Below are 20,652 nucleotides of genomic sequence, written 5' to 3' on the forward strand. Positions count from 1 at the left end.
CACGGGAGATAATAGAGCTTTATAAACAATAGGCATGATGTCACCTACCTAGGTCATAAACAGCATCAGTTAACCTTATGTCCTTCCTCCCTACCCTTTCCTTCTGGCCCTACTTCCACCAGATTCAGCCTGAATCATCGCAGTAACTTCCTTAATGTCACCTGCTAAACTGTCTCCCGTTTCCTCCAGCCTTGTCTTTACGTATCTTCTAATATCCCAGATGCACATTACCCCCCGCCCAGGAGGCTTGATGGTGCTCCTAGGGTTCACAGATCAAGCCCAAGCTCCTCACCCTGACATGCAGGCCTGCTGGGACCGCAGCCATCCAAGACCACTTAACTTTCCCCACAAATGCCACTCGCTTTTCAAATCTCTATTGCTTTGCTCCTGCCAGTGCCTGCCTTTGGGATGCCCGTCTCACTGCTCTCTGGCTATGGAAGTGGCCATGCCCTTGGGGCCTTTGGATAAGCTTATATACTATCACTGCTCTGACCGCACAACTAAATGACTTGCACCTCTTCAGGTTGACTTAGTAGAACCTACACGACTTTACAAAGGACTGAAAGTGTGACAGGAGCACACTTTTTTCTCTACCTGTCCTGATTTCAGAGTGTAAAGTATCCACAATGAATTGGAAGCCCCAGTCTAAATTCTACCTGCTTGGGAAACTACACTGCACCTTGCAATGAATGATTTCTTCCTGTTATACATCTAGCATTTACTTAATTCTGCCTAATCACATCCTTCGCTGCATTTCTTCACGTTTGCTTTCTCTCAGTCACCAACACGTTTCTGAGGGGAAGGACCAGCCATAGGAATTCTTTTCTTTCCAGCATGCCCATTCATCTCTCACATAGCAACTGCTCGGTGAATAGTTATTGAATCATGAACCCCACGGTTATTCTAATTAAAATAAGGGGCTCTTACTAAGTGGTAATTATATAGTTAATTATGAGAAAATATGGGGAAAGAGTTATATGGTTGAATTTAAACTAATTAAAATAAGTATAGGTCAGAGTATGAGTCCATTAAATTCCATCAGAAAATAGTGACAGATATAGTAAAAATTATTTTAAAGCATTATTGTCATTTTTAGTCATTACCATTAATTACAAAATGAGGGTAATTTTATTTTTCGTTTACAGAGATAAAGTTCTTTTAGTATAGAAGCAAACCAAGCCTCGAGTTGCGATGTGCCACTGCTCAGCCTTCATTTTGCGCATGCCCGCAGTTGCTAAGCTGTGTGGGGAAAGCTTCAGAATTCCCATTGGGATCCACAGAGGCCTAACCAGACCACCTCAGACTGCTCCCAGTGAAGGGGCTGGCCACATCCTTGCTGGACAGAAACTCAGATCCACCCCTGGCCCCTGGTTCCTTCAAGCACAGACTGGAAGTGAATGAGGAGATCGGGTTTGGGTAGAACATACACAGTGGCTCAGGCGTGTTTTCTGGAATGGCTGCACCAAACTTCTTGCAGGCCCTCAGTAAATATTTGGGGATAAACTGACTTTATCATCTTTTTCCCTTACAGCGCTTGCTTAAAAAGAATGTTGGCTGAGAGTTACCACGGCCTGTCCTCACCAAGTGGGTGGTTGGCTTGGGAAGGAATGAGAACCATTCCATTGATATAAGGGGTAGTTCCTCCCAGCCAGCATAAGGAAGGATACAGTGGTTTAAAAAGAATCTTAAAAATTGCCAAAGATGATTACAGGCTGTCAGTAAGAAATGAGGAAGGAAGGGCTTTCTTTTTGACTACAGTGTGTACACAGCTCTACAGTCAGAAATTATTATTTTATATTTGGGCCAATAGTACTCTGTAGGCCTTTGAATTGAAAAAAAGCAATAATAACTTAAGTAGCTGGTATGCTTTGCAAAGCATCGAGACAGATTACACAGGCCAGGTACGAAAGCCTGGTTCCTGACTTTATTACATCTTGTATTTCCTGTTTTCAAAGTCACGCTCTATGATGTTCACTGAGGGCCTACTTTGTACAGGACACCGGGCATGGTGGATTTAGAGAGTATCAAGCCACAGCCATCTAACTCGGGATTTCTCATCCAGATAGAGAGGGAGGACCTCAGGGAAAGTCACGATGCACACTTCTGCACCTGCTGAGTCACACATGAGTGTCATAGGTGGTGGTGGTGGGGTCTTTATCAATTGCCGTGTGAAATTTCAAATGCTTGTTTGTGATTGGGTATTTGAGAGACAGTGAGGAAAGCATCTGTTGGCACTGTGACCCTGTGATGCTGTTGACTCCTCACCAAGGGTTTCCCTCTGCCTCCGCCTCTTCCCCCACACCCCACCTTTCCAAACAGCTGAGATACGGGAACAGCGTGTTTTAGTGCTCTGAACAGTAGACTAACACACATACAGTTGGCCTCCCACATCCACAGGTTCTGCCTCCAAAGATTTAACCAACCGTGGATAGGAAATATTTTGGGGGAAGAAATTCTGTCTCTATCAACCTATATAATTTTTTTCATTCTCCTCATTATTCCCTGAATAACACAATATAGCCAGTATTTACACACAAAATTTACATTGTGTTAGGTGTTATAAGTAACCTGGAGATTATTAAAAGGATACAGGAGAATATGGGTAGCTTTTCTGTGAATACTGCACCATTTTATATAGGGGACTTATGCATTTTTGGATTTTAGCACCTGCAGGGGCCCCTTGAGCCAATACCCAGGATTGAAGGACACCATGAAGAAATGCATCCTTACTTTATTTGGATAGAACAGGCAGAAATCTAGTCACACTTGGCATTTAAAGTTAACCACGAGAAACCCTGATAGCCACCTCTGAGCTCAGTCTCCTTGCCCCAGCGAGCTGTGCTTACACTTGCCTGGTCTCAGTGCCTCAGCCCGGTGCTGAGGAAGAATGAGCCTGCAGATAGGGCCAAGAGCAGCGGTGAGTTTAAGGATTTGTCCTGTGTCACACTGCTTAGCAATGGGGAGACTCCAAGCCAGTCCATGATACATGTCATCACACGCTCACTACAGGCATGAACTGGGCATTGTCAGATTTCCTGAGTTATGTGTGTGTTTGTATTATAAAACACATGGCCTTTTTTTATTTAGTGTCAAACAATAGCTACTGTAAATTGTTATGTAAAAGAAAATACCATTGTTTCAGAAAATAAAGAACTAAAACTTTAAGGTCATATTCCTTTATTTATTTAAAACCTCTTTCCTGATACCTAAATGTAAAGATCTTAAACTCCACTCATCTGTCCATCTCAACACTCAGGTGCAGAGGAGTTACTGTATACCAGGCCCTGGACTGGGTGTTAAAAATGATTTTTAAAAAATATAAATTCATGGTCTCTGCTTTAAAGAACTAACTGAAATGAAATCCATTTCTAAGAGCTGTATCACACTTCAGAAGCTTTAGATTTAAAAATACTTGTAGATTAAAATATGTTCAAAGGAATTCATAAGCAGTCTAGACATTAAAGGGTGATTGAAGGCACAGAGTAAAAGAGAATTAAAACAGACCACTTTGGTAGCCATAAAAAGGGACGAACTTCTGACCATGCCAGGGATGATTTACAAACATTGTGCTGAGTGAAAAGGAAACATACTGTAGAATTCCTTTGCAAGAAATCTTGGGAGAGGCAAATGTACAGACATAGAAAGTAGATTCCAGGTCAGCAAAAGCAGGGTGAGGGAGAACAGGGAGTCACTGCTTCATGGTTACAGAATTTCTGTGTGGGATGATGACAAATTCTGTAAATAGTAGTGATGGCTGTATAACATTATAATATATATAATACAATGATTTAATACATAATATATGATTATATATCTGATGATATATTCATATATATTACAAATATATTTATAATTAATGCCACTGAATCATATACTTAAATAGCTAAAATGGCAAATTTTATATTCTATGTTTTACAACTTCACAAAAACAACTGACTTACACATTTTAAATGGGTCAAATTGTGTGGCATGTGAATTATATCTCAATACTATAATGAAAAAATTCTTCACATGTTGGCATATTACTATGTTACCTTATAAGGCCCTGGATATTGTTACAGAAATTTACCAAATTTGCCAGGAGAGCAGGGGCTTGGGGAGAACATGCTGGATTGAGAGTTTAGGAAATATGATCTTGTTTTGTCATTTCACTGGCTATGGTACCTGAAGCCTACTAACCAACTTCCTTAGGCTCATCAGTGAAACAAAGGATCCGAATCAGGTGTTCAGTGTTTGAAATCCTATGACTCATTCTTCTTACTGAATATTCGGACTTCACAAGTAATCACTAACCCTTTGATAGTTTAGAACACAGAATAGCCTTCTACCTTTGGGATACCTGGTTAAATGACTAATTTATTATCTTGCCAAGAATATTTATCAGATCTTCTTGAATATGGTCAGCTGGCCTAAAAGTATGGTTGGAAGCCAACTTCAGAACAAAGCAAATGACAATATTTAGTTTTTATGCCTCTTAAAAGTAGGTTAGCTATAGATCAGAGCATGGTGGTCCTCAACAATGGCTGGCACATATTGGCTTTCAATACATATTTGTTGAAATGAAAGGAGAGTTGTGGTGCCTACTGCTTAGGAGATTCTTGGGGCTCTGGGCCAGATAAGAGCATTTTGCGGGGCAGCCAGCCAGCTCAGGGAGCCCCTGGGTGTTGACTACTTCTTCAGCTGGCTTTGTGCTTTTCCCATGGGCTGATCAAGAGTTCCCTTTTTCTAAGCAAGTAGCAGTTAGAAGTCCCAGGTCTAGACAGAAAAGAATGAGGTCAGGTATTCCAAAAGTATTTCATCCTAATGAAAATTTATTTCAGGGATGGCCACAAGACCCTTATGAACTAAGTCACTAGGAGAGCTACATTTTTGCCACCACTTCTTCTATTGTGGCCTCACGACAATAGTAGCCAAACAGAAAATAAAAATAATTAATGGAGAAACCCAGAAGCTAACCACTTTTTCCATTTCCCAAACCAGAGTTAATAAAGTGATATGATTTACATTAACTGGTCAAAAGTCAGTCCACCTTTTCTGTCTTACCAGTCCAACACAAATATCACAGAATAAGGATTCCATCTGAAAACAGAAGCTTTGGAAGGAAAAGAAACTGCAGATAACAATCTCTTACCACCGTGTGGCTTCTGAGGCAAGCAGCACAGACCTCCCACGAGGGAGCCCGCCACAGTCCACAGTAACTCAAGAAAACCAGACTAATTCACCGAGTTATTTGGAGGGGGTCAAAAGCAGGCAAGCTGGCAATCACCTCTCTGACGCCTTCCAGAAAAGCCATCCAGTCACATCAAGGTGGCAGCAACATACCCTGAGTACGCAGTCCCCCTTGGTTCTGTGGCGCGGCCCTTCGGGGAGAGCTCCGATTCCTCCAGCCTCTGACCAGGGCCCCCACCATGGTGGTGGACAGCATGCTCCCCGGGCAGCTGCAGTTCTGCGGGAGTGGGTGGTGGGCAGCCTGGCCAGGCTGCCACCGCAGGGGAATCCTGTCCTCCTTGGAGGTGCTACACCCAAGGCAGACAGGTCCGGGCAGTTCCTCCCGCCTTCGCCTTGGTCCTCCACCCACAGACTCATCCCTGTGTTCTGTTAGACCTCCTCGGGAGACGGGGGAAAGTCTGGGAGATCAGACAAGAAGACACAACAGCAGAGACACCAGTGAGGACGAGGAGTGGACTTGCTCAGTAAAGGAGAATGGCCAGTAGAGATTAAGGAGAAACACCGGTCTCCTCAGCCAAAACTTTCTGATTCTGCATCTTTTTACTTAAAGGAGTCCAATTTTTTTCTCTTTAAATTTTATTTACTCACTTGAGAGGCAGAGAGATAAAGGGATGGGGGGAAGGGAGGGAGAGAGAGAGAGAGCAAGCGAGCTAGTTCCTATCTCCTGGCTCACTCCCCAAATGCCTGCAATAACTCAGGACTGGGCTGGGCGGAAGCCAGGAGCTGGGAACTCAATCCAGATCTCCCATGTGAGTGGCAGAAACCGAATGACTTCAGCCATCACTGCTGCCTCTCAGGGTCTGCACTGGGAGGAAGCTGGGGTCAGGAGCCAGAGCCTGGTATCACTGTAATTGAGACACGGGAACCTTAACCACCAAGCTAGATGCCTTTCCCAGAAGGCCAAGTCTTCACTGCTCAGAAATGACTGCCTGTGCAGGGGACGAGGCAGGCCATGCACCTGGTACCTATTTCTCTTTTCTCAGCCTATTTTCAATTAGAACAGCTTTGAGACAATTGCTTTTCAAAACTGAAACATTCTTCTACATAAACAGAATTTGTTTGCAATACATGGAAAGTTTTTCTTATGTTCTGAGTGTTCTTCCAGAGTTATGTTGGCTTTTGAGGATGAGGAGTTGGCTAAAAAACAATAAAAATTCACAATCATGTATACTTGCAATGGCTTAAAAAACAAATTAACTCCTATGGCCTAATTATTATCTGGTTGAACTAGTTGAAGTTGCTTCATACTGAGTAGGTAGTTTCTGAGTTACATACAAATAGTATGCTGCTCACAGCTGCCCCCTACTGGTCAGGATGGCAGCTGCACATTGGTTGAGACTGATGACTGCATTACAGCTACGGGAGGGACAAGTAGTTCTAGAATGTTCTAGAATCTTTAAGAATCCATAGAATCTCTCTATGCTCTATTCGTTCGATATAGGTAGTAAAGATTAAATTGAGGGGGCCGGCGCCTGTGGCTCATTGGCTAATCCTCCACCTGTGGCACCGGCATCCTGTATGAGCACCGGGTTCCAGTCCTGGCTGCTCCTCTTCCAGTCCAGCTCTTTGCTGTGGCCCGGGAAGGCAGTGGAGGATGGCCCAAGTGCTTGGGCGCCTGCACCCACATGGGAGACCGGGAGGAAGTGCCTGGCTCCTGGCTCCTGGCTCCTGGCTTTGGATCGGTGCAGCGCCGGCCGTGGCAGCCATTTGGGGGGTGAACCAACAGCAGGAAGGTCTTTCTATCTCTCTCTCTCACTGTCTATAACTCTACCTGTCAAAATTAAAAAAAAAGATTAAATTAACTGTAGGTGGCCTGAGGCAGTTTTGATAATTTTTTTTTAACTGTCATCACTTTTGTGGATTACAGAGACAGAATGATCTATACCTAACTTCACTTTCTCCCCCCCGCCAAGTCACACCTTATTTAATAAGATCAAATTGTTTCTGCAAGAGGCAGAAGATTTCCATAGTCCCCCAAGACAGATGACACTTTTAAAAAAATGGTTACTCATGGGGCTGGAGTTCTGGTTCAATAGGTTAAGCTGTTGCTTATGACGCTGGCTTCCCAAATGGACGCCAGTTCAAGTTCTGGTTGCTCTGTTTCTGACCCAGTTCCCTGCTAATGTGCCTGGAAAAGCAGCCGAAGATGGCCCAAGTGTTTGGGCCCCTCACCCACATGGGAGACTCAGAAAAAGCTCCTGGTTTTGGCCTGACTCAGACCTGGCTATTGCAGCCATCTGGGGAGTGAACCAGCAGATGGAAGATCTCCATGTCTCTGTGTTGCTGCCTTTCAGATAAAGAAATATTTTTTTAAATGACTTTATGTAATTTATTAAAGAAACAGTATTTTAAAGATATGTGCTTTCAGATGCAACTTTATAGTCTTTTGGCTCACATTTCCCTAATCATCATTTCAGATAACTAATTTAGATAACCTTTGGTGTCACTGTGGATAGAGGGTGGGGATTTAAGACAACACAAGAGTGGAGAGCTGATGGCTCTCCTCCGTCAGCACCACACTTCAGGGCAGCATTCAGCCAGTGCAAGCCCACGTGGCGAGGGCAGCACGTGATGACAGGTGCAACTCCTGCTCCCCTTGCAGGTGCATCTGCTTCCTCATTGGGGCATCGTTCCTTTGTCCAGGGCTCCTTCGGCCACAGAGCACTTAGCTGAGCTCAGATGAGTTCAGAGTCGCTCAGGAAGCAATGCTACCTCCCTGCAGAGCTGGGGAGGGGGCTCAGGGGGAAAGATCAGTAGAACAAGTGCTCAAGCTTGGGGTCTGATCTCTGTGTGGAGGAGGAGACGAGCAGATGGTTCTGTGTCGCCCGTCAGGCGGCAGGATCAGGAGGCAGGAATACAGGAGTCTAGAATCATCTCTGTCTAGAACTCAGTGTCTAGGAGTTCTAGACTGGGCTGGGAATGAGGAAGCAGCAGGGACTCTGGGAGAGGCTCCATCAGGATAAGCCTAGGCCAGCTTGGCCCATCCGTGGAGAAAACACAGTGACACTGAAATCAAAGGATTAGATATTAAGACCCCAAAGAACCCCTGCTGTTCTCCCAGGAGAGCTCTTCTGGGAGGACGTGGTCACTCCCGCTGCCCCACAGCTGCATCCCCCTCCCCAGGGAGCAATCAGAAGTTCCGGTGGGAGGCGTGGGCTTTGTGGCCAGAGCCATTCTGGAGCACAGCAAACTGTCCGCACTCAGCCATCAGCGGGGACTGGGGAGTACGTGAGGGAAACGGCAGGTGGAGCCACAGGATACCGCAGGGCAACTCCCCAACCCCACGCCTGACGTCCCCACGCGCCCCGTACGCTGTTATCCTTCCCTGAATGCCTGGTCGCAGCCCTTACCGCACCTGGTGGTGACATCTACCGTTGTTTGTCTCACTGCACCGGCTCTGTCCCAACCCCACCTACTTCCCTGAAACAGCGGCCCCACTGGTCCTGGCTTTAGACCAAGGATAACAGGAAGAAGCCAATTTTTCTAGACTGGGGGTTTCTTAAAGTCAGGCATGAGATCACGGAGGGCGATATCTCTGTGGCCAGTGTGGTGAACGCAGCCAGCACGCAGCTCATTGGGTGAGGAGAACGGACACTGAGCCAGGAGCCCAGCCATGCCCACACCTCATATCCACAGCCGTCAGCCTGCCAGACACTTTCCCCCTTCCTTGAAACTGCCTTGCTTGCAGCTACCTCCACAGCCACCTGGCTGCACGGGCATCTCCCAGTTCCACCTCGTCTTTTCTCCAACCGCTGCCCAGAATTCCCGCCTTTAACTTGCCTGTGAGGTTTGCACCAGAATGCAATTCGCCAAGACAGCAGATTCCTGCTCCTTCCATGCCACAAAGAGTGGCTCCATGTCTGCTTCAGGTCTCTTCTGCCTTGGACGCTATTAAGAGGGGGCCTGGGAGCAGCTCAGGGTTCAGCCGAACAGCAGCATCCAACCCTTTGTCATCTTTCACTTGCTGGTGGAGCAGGTGGGCGCTCAGTACTCAAGGTTTTCCCCGACAGGAAGCTAAGCAATGACCATGACTGCTGTGAGAAGCAAGAACAGGAAGAGGAAGAAGGGTGATGTCCTGCCTGCGGGGTCAACCCCACCCTTCCCAGCTCACACAAATGCACTTCCCGAAGGAGACCCGCGAGAGGCGACCCACGTTCTTCCCCCAGGAGGCCAAGGGAAACAGCTTAACAGCCAGTGCGTGAGGTCATCTTCCCCCAGATCGGTCTTCCGAGAAGATAACCGCCCCCTGCTCTTGTTAAAAGGAAACATGCCTTTTCTTTCGGTGGGATCTCTGGGAAAGCGAGATCGCTCTGAAGGCTGTGTGAAGGCCAGGGGCACTCACCACAGCCTGCAGCTCAGAGGTGTTGGCCCTAATTTCCTGTGGCAGTTAGGAGTTACCAACTGTCTTGTAAATCTCACAGATGCAAATGCTGTCCCAACCCACTCCATACAGTGGGTGAGGGCTGGCTTGGGCCGTGTGCTTCTCTGCAGTCTCTTAGGACGCCGCGCGGATGTGGACACACGGAGGGTACTTAGCTAACGCTGATTACAGTACTGCACGCCAGCCTGTAAGGACCTGGTTGTCTGCTGTGAAAACGTGCACCAAGCCATCAGAATGAGGCAGGACTTCAGGAAGGACTTGTTGGGGCATGGGCGGGGCTGCCTGGGGAGAATTTCCTCCTTGTTCCTGATGTTTCCTGCCATCAGGGTGGTGCTGCAAGAGCTCCCGGTCCCGCTCTGGCCTCTCACACACTTATGGGGGTGGGATCAGCGCCGAGCAGAAGGCCGCCCCGGGCAGGCCCGATCCAGCTGTGCCCTTCTGCTCTTCGGGCAGGGCACTGGCTGCCACGAAGCATGCACCCTGTTTCACTTCTCAGCCACATAAATTTCCACGTACGGGCTCTGCTCCAGTATGGAGAGGACTGCTTCAGTCCAGCCTGCTGGGCAGGAAGTCTTCCAGTTTTGAGTTTAGTGTGAGGATGTCCCCCTGCTCACAGGCCTAGCGCACTCTCTCCCCTGTCAGCTTTATCAGCCTAAAAGGTGAGACCCCAGGGGCTGCCACTGTGGTGCAGCAGGCTGAGTCCCTGTGGCACTGGCATCCCATAAGTGTTCAAGTATGTGTCCCAGCTGCTCCACTTCTGATCCAGCTCCCTGCTAGTCAGCCCTGCAAAGCAGCAGAAGATGGCCCACGTTCTGGGAGCCCTGAACCCTTCTTGCTGGAGACTCAGATGGAGTTTCAGGCTCCTGGCTTCAGCCTGACCCAATCCTGGCCATTGTGGCCATTTGGGGAATGAACCAGAAGATCGAAGAACTCTCTCTCTCTCTTTCTCTCTCTAATTCTGCCTTTCAGATAAATAAATAAATAAATCTTTTGAAAAAAGTGAGACCCTGGTCTCCATCACCTTACTCATTCGTTTTCATGTCAGATTGGTTTAGAACCTGGGTAGGAAGAGAGGGTCTTTACTGCTCTTTCCCTAAATCCCAACCTCTAGTAGAACGGTCCCTGCACACGGCATTCCAGGAACAAAGCAAATCCTGAAGAGTGAAGCTGCTGGCAGATCCTGTTCTAAGTGTGGGCTGTTTGTTTTCACCTGGACAGTTCGCAGCAGGTTGTGCTGGGCCATGGTCAGTTTTACAGCCCTGCAGATGGCTCTGACTGTGGCCCAGCGAGCAGCCGCGGTGCCATTTCTACTTTGGCAGCTAATTCACATTAAGATGACTTTGCCCAAGGTGGTTAATTCTTTCTCAAATGCTGGGTCTGCAGGTGCAAGTGGGGCTCAGGCCTTATCCCCATAAGCAGGTAGCTTGGTGGCCTAACCATGGGGGAGTGGGTATTAGCAGGCAGGCGGCCATGGCTGGCCCCTAAGCCCCACAGGTGCAGTGTTTTTGAAGCAGGTGTATTGAGGAAGACTCTATAGGAAAAGGAGAGCCTTTGTGCTCACTCACTCTTTGGACATCAGCAGTGAAACAATTACTGCAAGGCACAAGCACTCAAAGCACCAGTGTTCCAAATCCCATCCTGCACTTAAGGCCAAGAGGAAACTGACAAGGGCAACATTTGGATTCGGGGGCCCATCCCCAGGTTTGAGGGTCCCACACTAAGGGTCTCGAGTTGGCTCTAGATCACTGGGCTCTCTCCCTTAGATACCACAGAGAGTCTGCTCTGGACTTAGCAATGGCCTTTGGATCAAATAACTGCATTTAGGGGAAATAGCTGTGCACAGCTCTAGGGGAAAGAAGATAAAACGTGGTAACTGACTTTGATATGGAGCCTTTTGTGTACTATGTATGGGTTTCAAACAGTTCATGAAAAAGAAAAGAATCAAAAGATATTTATTTTTGGTACCTATGCTTTTTGGAAAAAAAAAAATCCTTGCCCTGGTCATTTCCCACCTGTACTGCTATATTCTTCAGAATGTTCTCCTGGATGGGGCGGGACTATTGAAACAGAACCTTCCGGACTGCAAGCATGATGTCATGCCATACGTATCCCTTCAGATGGAAACTCTTCCATGTCTTTCCACTTCTCCTAGGATGAGATCAAAATCTTTAACTCGGGCTATGATGCCCCACACGTCCTACTCCCTGCCATGTTGCTAACCTACTGGCTCTCTCTACACACTCACGGCTCTTCTCCAATCCTCAGGGCTCACAGCCTCTCCACACTGCCTGTTAGCTCCTGACACAACTACTATTAATCTCTCAGAGCTGGATTCAGTCATCACCTCCTCAAGAAAACACCTGTATTTCTCCCTGTCTGGCATTTATAGTTTACAATGACGGTTTCTTTACAGGCCTCTCCCTATGAGTATCGTGTGATAATATTGCTGGAAGGGGCATGAGTTTTTGACTCATTTCAAATTCCCAGGGTCTAGAATAGTGCCAAGCACTTAGTGCATGTTCATCAAGTATTTGTTGAATGAATGAGATAAAATATTGTGCACTGGGGACTTTGGTATACTTCGTGTGACTTTATTGCTAGCACAGATGTTGTAATTTGCAAAAACACACTGCTGTTTCTAATCAGACACTAAATTCTGGTAAAGAAAGCAACCTGTAATTATCAACTAATTCCCATGGGAAAACATTGTCCACTTTATGATATTACTTTATTTTACAGATTCTTCAAAGGGAGCAATTTGGCGAAAGATGGGTGGCCCATGCCTGTCTCCTATTGCAACTCAATGGTCACATTTCCTCTGCTCCTGGAAGGTCCTTATTTCTGCACATAGCCATAAAACTCACAAAATTTACAAATTATGAAAGAACTCTGCAGCATCAAATTAATTATAAGATTAAAACTTGGATTTACAAATATTAACAACTCAAACTTGCATTAAAACATAGCAACTTAAGAAATAAACTTAAGGCAATGGAGTCTTCTCACACCTAACCCTTAAAACACTGCAAAAAATTTATTTTCGCCTTATACCAAACAAAGGCAAAAATTTACTTTCTCCTTATACCAAAGAAAGGCAGGGAGAACTTCTAAGAGGATGGAGCCTTCATTTACCTATGTGGCTTCAGAGGAGTTTGTTGAAAATACTAATTTTGTAGAAAATTATTCACATATGCATCCTTTTATTTTTTTTCATGGTTGTATTTCTCATTTTCTCAAAAAAAAAGTAGATTGAGTTTAGGCTGATTACTGGTTTACAGTTAATTGCTACTCAGAGATAGGGGGCTTTAAAAACTGCATCAATGATAGCCTAATATGGTAAAATCCAGGTTTTTAACTCAACTTAAAAGCCTCTAAGAAATATTTTCTTTTTAATCCAACATTCATTTTGCCCGTGAATAATTAGAACAGAATCAACACTTGGTCATTGGAAACAACCATCTGCATTAACAAAATCTTTGTTTCTTGTAATTCTACCCTGAAATTGAACCCTATTACATTTTAGAGCCCTCCATTAAATTAATATGGAACCTGAAGTCAGAGAATGTGCCAACATTTCTCCCTCTTTTTTGAAGAGTACACGGGTGGGTAAATTACAAGGCGTTGAGTGACTTGGATTAGTCTTTATCCCTCTTGCACAAAATTAATTCCTACCATTTACATCAATTAGATTGGGTCAAGATGGGTAACTCAGGCTGAACCTAATAAAAAAATTATGTTTACCAGGGCATCTGAAATGAACATGGATCTCTTAATAATTGTTGTTTACAAATCAAGTGTTATTAAGGAGCTAGATTTCTCCAAGCTTATAGAATTTTGAAGCTTAGTCAGGGACTGAATGGTTTTAAATGCTTTCCTCCAAAAAGTGGAGGACGTGTATGGATATTTTGTGTTTGGCCACCAGGTAATACTCATACCCAGATGTAAGGCATCAAAATTACTATTTGTATTAAAGACAAGAAAGCAAATGGAAAAGGCCTCATAGGGGCTGGTGTTTGGTACAGCAGGTTGTCACTGCCTGCAATGCCAACACCCCCTGTTGGAGTTTCTGCTAGAGTCCCAGTTACCCTGCAGCCACTAGGGGAGTGAACCAGCAGATGGAAGATGTGTGGGATGTGTGTCCTTCTATGGATGGTCACAGAAGCCTTTCCTGGTGCACCTGTCATTCTCTCCCCCTTCCTCACCTTCGTCTCCCTCTCCTTTTCGCTCTTTCAAATACTTTTTTAAAAAAAATAAAGAAAAGGCCTTATGTCTCCCCTCTTCATTATTACTGAGAACATTTGCTACTAGACTTTTAAAGTAACAAACAGCTAAATGGGGTTTCTACTTAACAAAATTAGTGCAATCCCAGCTAGGAGTACCTTTAATCAGGTAAACTCCCACACGTGGTGACCTCCCTTTTACCTCTCAGTGGTCCAGACCTTTCTTGATGCCACTGGAGGACTCTCCCCTCCCCCTTCCTTTTCTACCATGCCTGTTGGAGGCTCACAAATCGGGCCATCCTCAAACCGGTGCCAGCATCAGCAGCTGCAAGGAAACAAGCATGGACATACAGTTCTGACCCACAGCCTTAAACGGTGGTAGCTACTATTATAAAACAGTATGAAAGATAGTATGACAATTAACATGTCAGGGATTAAGCAAGCTAATACTTTTTGACCCAAGTTAAGTAGAAAATGACTGCTCAGACAACAGGCTGTGGAATTCAGAATTTCTTTTGCAATGAAAACAATTCTATGGGCCAGCCATGTCTGCGCTATTATGGGGAACACAGGTGGGCCCCCTCACCTAGTCTAGTGTTTGTGTGTGTTGGGAAGGGGCCTGTAGCAAGAAAATGTCCCTGGGTGGGATGATTTTTGAATGGAGTCCAGAAGAACAAATAGGCATACAAAGGAGCCATCCAATCTAGACGAGTGGGATGGCGGGGTGGGGCAGGTGTACCATTTGAGAGAGAGGGAGTGCCATATGCAGACACAGGGTCCCTTTTGGGGGAACTACAAGCAATGCATTAAGGGAGACCCTGTGTGTGTGTGTGGTGGGAGGAGGGGAAGGGTTAGGAAGGAAAGAAACAAGAAAGAAGACTATAAGAGGTCATCAGGAATCAGGTTTCACAAAGGACCTTACGTATGCCTCTAGCAAAAAGAGCTTGGACTGGATGTTCTCCATGGAGGAATCCCACGATCAGAGCTGTGTGTTGAAAAGAAGACTCTCAATGAGCCTGGGAAATAGATGGGAGTTTGTGAGGACCAATATGGAAATGGAGACGGAAATGGAGACCAGTTAAGGAAGAGACGATGGCAGCTGAAGTGAAGGTGGCTGGAGCAGGGATGAGACCCCTTGGGAAGAGGTGGGCTGTGAAGACAGGCAGGAGTTGGAGGGCAGTAAAGTCCTGCGGTTATTCAGCAAAGTAACCAATCCTCTAGTTTTAAGCGATCAGGCTGTCTTTTATCCATTATAATTAACTTATGAAGACATTTTTGAACATGTACTATTTAGTGTTTTTGAATTGCACTACTCCTTGAGGTTAGAAATGCTTTTGGGCCGGTGCCGTGGCTCAATAGGCTAATCCTCCGCCTGCGGCGCCAGAACCCCTGGTTCTAGTCCCGGTCGGGGCGCCGGATTCTGTCCAGGTTGCCCCTCTTCCAGGCCAGCTCTCTGCTGTGGCCAGGGAGTGCAGTGGAGGATGGCCCAAGTGCTTGGGCCCTGCACCCCATGGGAGACCAGGATAAGCACCTGGCTCTTGCCTTCAGATCAGCGTGATGCGCTGGCCGCAGTGCTCCAGCCGCAGCGGCCATTGGAGGGTGAACCAACGGCAAAAGGAAGACCTTTCTCTCTGTCTCTCACTGTCCACTCTGCCTGTCAAAAAAAAAAAAAAAAAAAAAAGAAATGCTTTGAACCCCATTGTTCACAGCTGGTAGCACTGCCCTTGCCCCAATGCTTGTCTCCACCATTCCTTTGGGATCAATCCCCGGGAAGAGCTCTGCAGAGTCAGAGGGATTTCATTCTCATTGCAGACCCTCAGGTTTTCTCCAAAAAGACTGAACAGAGTTTACACTGTTGGCACTGACACACGAGCACATCCTGTTTTCCCACACAATCTTGTCTGGGGTGGCCTTTGACTTTTGTTCCATCTGTAGGTATAAAATATTTTCAGTTTTAAATTTATTTAAGTTAAATATATCTTCATATATGGTTCTCTATTTGTCTTCTTTCATGTGAAATAGCTCTTCATATCTTTGGATCACTTACCCAATTAGAATCTGATATGCTCACATTTATATAGATGCATGTGTGTATAATTTTCTAATTTCTGCTATGCATATTTTCCCATATTGTTGCTTCATTTTGCTTTGCCTTTAAAAGGTCTTAACTCTTATATATTTGTCTATCTTTTCCCTTTTTATTTTTTTTCTCCTTCAAAAAAATTTTCCCCTTCACAGCAAAAGCTGTGCTACTTTAGATCTAGGATTCTCTAGTTCACGGCATTCACCGTGGGGCCTACTGTGAGGCATGTGACCTGAATCTTGGATATTTTTCCTTTTCTATCTGATCTTGTGCTAGTAACTTTACTTATACTAGTGTTTTCCTCGATTCACCTAAGTTTTATCGGTATTTGATCAGGATATCTGAAATGTTTATCTAGCTTCATTTTTCATATTTAATTTCATCTTTTTAGATGTAAATAATCCTCATGCTCATTAAAGACAACAGGCCAAAAGAAAACCATCTCAGGAAAGGGGATAAAAGGTTCAAGATGATCCGGATAGACTGGAAGTGTGGAAAACAGAGAGGAGGCTGTAGGAGCTCCCTTTGCCAAAACTCCACCTGCAAGGGAGATGGAGCACCTGGCTATAGGCAAACACTTTGGTGTCTGACAGATCTGAGCACGCGCATTGTTTCTGCTAGTTAGGAGCTGTGCAACTTTTGGCACGTGTATTATTAGATTTTTGTCATTATAATGAAATACCTAGGACAGGCTGACTTTATAAAGGAAAGAGATTTCTTGAGCTCACAGTTGGGAGGCAGAAAGTCAAAACACCAATGGCACAGCTTCTTGCAAGGGGTCCCCCTAGCTGCATTACCTACTGGTGGATGGCAGTGGTGCAAGGCAAGTGAGAGCAGAGAGCACAGCTCAAAACCGGAAGCCAGAGAAGCTGTGGCCCCACAGTCACTGCCAAGGGCAGCACCCCTAATGTCCTACAGACCTCTGCTAGGCCCCAGCTGTGACGCTGACAACCAAGCCTCTATCCCGTGAACCCCTAGGGGACAAGCCACACCCAAGCCACAGCAGCAGCTCCTGAATCTTGTGGATCAATAAATGGTGAAGGCTGGGAGATGACCTTCAAGGGGTGTTATCACAGGGCGATAGAGGAAAAATGATCAAGTCCATGCAAAGAACTTACCCCTCACTCTTGGCACATGGTGTGCTCCCCAAATGTTGCCTGTGGTTATTAAATACTTCTCACCTGGGTGGCTACAAGAGCTCATACAGAGGTTGTGTGTGTGCCACCATATTTTCAGGTAACAGAGTTCCCCATTAGTGTGCATCTTTTCTAGGAAATGTCTAAGATATAATTTGGCACCGAGCAACTTGAAATAAAAGTGAAATGCAGGTGCCATAAATGTACAATGATTGATAATGATAGCTTGAACTGAGTCTCTGGTCTTCATTTTGGCAGAACTATTTCTCAAATGAGGTTATATAATTGCTGATTCTGAGGCAGGGCAAAGAGAGCTTAGACTGAGCTCACTCATTCCGTCATCATTATTAGAGTAAAGCAGCAATTAGCCAAATTCCTCAAGAGATGAGAAGGTCAGCCGAAGTGAACTTTCTGGTGACTTAAGGGTTAACGATAAAAACTTCTTTCAACCCTTGTTAATTTCCCCTCCCCTCCAGACTGAGTTAGGCAAGTTCCCACCTTAGTAAGTATAGCATCTAAACCGTAATTTAACTTTCTCTGATGATTCAGACTTTGGCTGTGCCTCAGGGTCAACTCTGTGAACAAAAGCTCCACAGACCAGCCTTGAAGACAGGTGGGGAAGGCTTGCATGAAGACTGACAGGGTGGGGGTGGGCGCTGCCGCACAGCGGGTTAAAGCCCCTGCCTGAAGCACCAGCATCCCAAATGGGTGCCGGTTCTAGTCCCAGCTGCTCCACCTCTGATCCAGCTCTCTGCTATGGCCTGGGAAAGCTGTAGAAGATGGCACAAGTCCTTTGGAGACCCAGAAGAAACTCCTGGCTTCTGACTTCAGATCAGCTCAGCTCTGGCCGTTGCGGCCATTTAGGGAGCAAAACAGCGGACGGAGGACCTCTCTGTGTGTGTGTGTGTGTGTCTCTATCTCTTTCTGTAACTCTTTCAAATAAATAAACACAAATCTTTAAAAACAAAAAAGACTGATAAGATGACACACACCCAGAGGGTTTCCATTTTCCTTATATAAATCTTCATGGCTAAATACTATGTGTGTGTGGAGGGGAGGGAGAGAGACTTCCTTCTGTAAACTGAGTTCAGAAAAAAGTGGTTCTCAGAGCCACTGTTGTGGCATAGCAGGTTAAGCCACTGTCTGTGATGCCAGAATCCCATATGAGCACCATTTCGTGCCCCCATTATTTTTTTAAAATATTTATTTATTTATTTGAAAGAGTTACACAGAGAGAGGAGAGGCAGAGAGAGAGAGAGAGAGAGAGAGAGAGAGAGAGAATCTTCCATCTCATGGTTTGCTCCCCAATTGGCTGCAATGGCCGGAGCTGCACCAATCCAAAGCCAGGAGCTTCTTCCAGGTCTCCCACGTGGGTGCAGGGGCCCAAGGACTTGGGCCATCTTTCACTGCTTTCCCAGGCCATAGCAGAGAGCCGGATCAGAAGTGGAGCAGCCGGGACTAGAACTGGCGCCCATATGGGATGCCGGTGCTTGAGGCCAGGGAATTAACCTGCTGTACCACAGCACCGGCCTCGTGCCCCCATTTTTCTCCACTTCTGATCCAGTTTTCTGTTAATGCATTGGGAAAAGCAGCAGAAGATGGCCCAAGTGTTTGGGCCCCTGGACCCATGTGGGAGACCCAGATGAAGCTCCTGGATCCTGGCTTTGGCCTGGCTCAGTCCTGGCCATTGTAGCTACTGGGGAGTGAGCCAGAAGATGGAAGATTTCTGTCTCTGTAATTCTGCCTTCTGAATAAATAAATAAATCTTTAAAAAGAGAAAAAATGGTATCTTAACATTTTACTCAAATACAGGTGTATATAGTTCTTGAACTGAAGGGTCAGCTAGCAAGTATGTAGGATCCCCAGTGGATCCTGCCATGACCAGCATGGGGGCCAAGTGAGCTACAGCTTTGCAGAGGTCACAAGTTACACAGAAGGTTAAAAATAATTCAGTACCGAAGACATGTGCATATGGTCAAAGATAAAAAGGTCTTCTAATTGGATAGAGATGACCTTAAATGTGTTTTTGGAGATTGTATGCTTGATGATTTGCCCTTAGGAGAGGATACTACAGGCTAATTTTCTATGGCATAAGGGCTGCAGATAAATGCCAAAACTCTATTCCCAGACCTAAATTATATAATCAGAAAGACACCATCCGAACTGCACATCAAATAGTCTCGCTTTCTGGCAGACTATGAAAAAAAATCAGTTTCAATGTTTGAAGTAGGCATTTGTTTATATAATGCAACCAGCCATGACTGCCAAACACAATAATTAAACGCTTTAACAAGTGAGAAGCCTTGCCAGAATATGTAATTTGAGGGGGAAAATAAGCAGAGAGTTGATATATAGCAGAAAATGCTGAATTATTTATTTCCTGCTGCTCAGAGGCAGACACCATGCTGGGAGTGTACCTGTGGAAACCTCAAGAGAAAGAAGAGTATCAGAGGCATTAGTTATTTTATTTAGCCTCACCTTTCTTTGTCTCTATAGACGGTGCCCTTTCTTCCCACCCAACCTTGAAAACTTACGATTTCTCACTTTCTTGTCATTGTAAAATTGCCTGTGTGGAAATGAAATCGACATCTAAAAAGAAGCAACACATAACTATGTTCTCCTTCAATCATCACCTAATTTTTCGTACTGTCATATTTCACCCATATGCTGCTACTGGTGAAGTATGGCATTGATGGAATACGGGTTTACAGATTCAGTGAGCAACTAATGTGATCTTTTCCCAGGATTCAGCTTCTAAGACAATGAGCAGATCACCTGTAATCTTGATGTTCACTCATCCCCACCACCAGGCAATGTCAATTTCCTCTGGCTTACCCCAGAAACGTAAAGGAACAATAGAGAAGGGAAAGGATATAGGAGTCATTGCCAGGATTTCCACAGAACATCAAGGCACCCAGTAAAGCTAATGTGCTCAGTGGATGTCCATGCAATTAGGCGCCAAAGGCCTGCACAGTATAGAGGTAACCCCTGCAGAGGGAATCTTTGCACAAGTTATAAACAATGAGATCAGCGAGGAAAATACTGGAAAAATGAGACTTCTGGTATCATTTTCTTTTCCTATTACTCAAATGGTGGCTCCTTGACACCATCTGAGGATCCTTTACGTGGCCAAGAGAGTAAGTTCTTCAGTCTCAGGACCTCCTGTGGCAAAGAACCATGGTCTATTGACTGGCCTAAAGCACGAGGCCTCTTACTTGTTACCCCTTTCCCTCCACTGTCTGCAATTCATTCTCTACAGATGGAGTGTGGATATCCAAAAAGCTTAGCTGGATGACATCACTCTCCTGCTTAAAACCTATAAATACATTCTCATTGCATTTACAACAAAAGCCAAATGCCTAAACATGGCCAGCAAGGCTGTGCATGGCAGAGTTCTCATCTCTCTCTCTCCAACCTGATCTCCGTTGCTCATTAGCTCTCCCTCTCTGGTTTTCATTAATTCAGTTCATTATTTCTTTTCCTTCCCATCCCAACTTCAGATCTTCCCTAACCACCGCTGATCAAACCCACTCTCTTAGAGTGCCTCTGCTTTTCCTTCATGGCACTCACCATGGTGTAGAATTAGACACTTACTGTGGTTTT

General features: G+C 45.4%; 1 protein-coding gene across 13 annotated transcripts in view; it reads right to left on the reverse strand.

The window, feature by feature from the left end:
- The window catches only part of PLEKHG1 (pleckstrin homology and RhoGEF domain containing G1), a 229,533-nt gene that overhangs the window by 127,975 nt on the left and 80,906 nt on the right, over positions 1–20,652 (reverse strand). For 3 of the 13 annotated variants that reach the window (XM_070073416.2, XM_089333614.1, XM_070073417.2), the window contains one exon: positions 9,010–9,263. The exons of 7 other annotated variants lie outside the window; for them this stretch is intronic. In XM_070073416.2, coding sequence (XP_069929517.1) covers positions 9,010–9,067 — 58 coding nt within the window. In that variant the 5' untranslated portion in view covers positions 9,068–9,263. Of the gene's footprint in view, positions 1–5,322; positions 5,485–9,009; positions 9,264–20,652 lie in introns of those variants that run through there. 3 more of the 13 variants (XM_089333612.1, XM_089333613.1, XM_051854238.3) reach the window with 2 other exon arrangements.

Source organism: Oryctolagus cuniculus, chromosome 5 (assembly GCF_051225735.1).
Source record: "Oryctolagus cuniculus isolate XC-2025 breed Fujian yellow rabbit chromosome 5, ASM5122573v1, whole genome shotgun sequence".
In the NCBI taxonomy this organism is placed as follows: Eukaryota; Metazoa; Chordata; class Mammalia; order Lagomorpha; family Leporidae; genus Oryctolagus; species Oryctolagus cuniculus.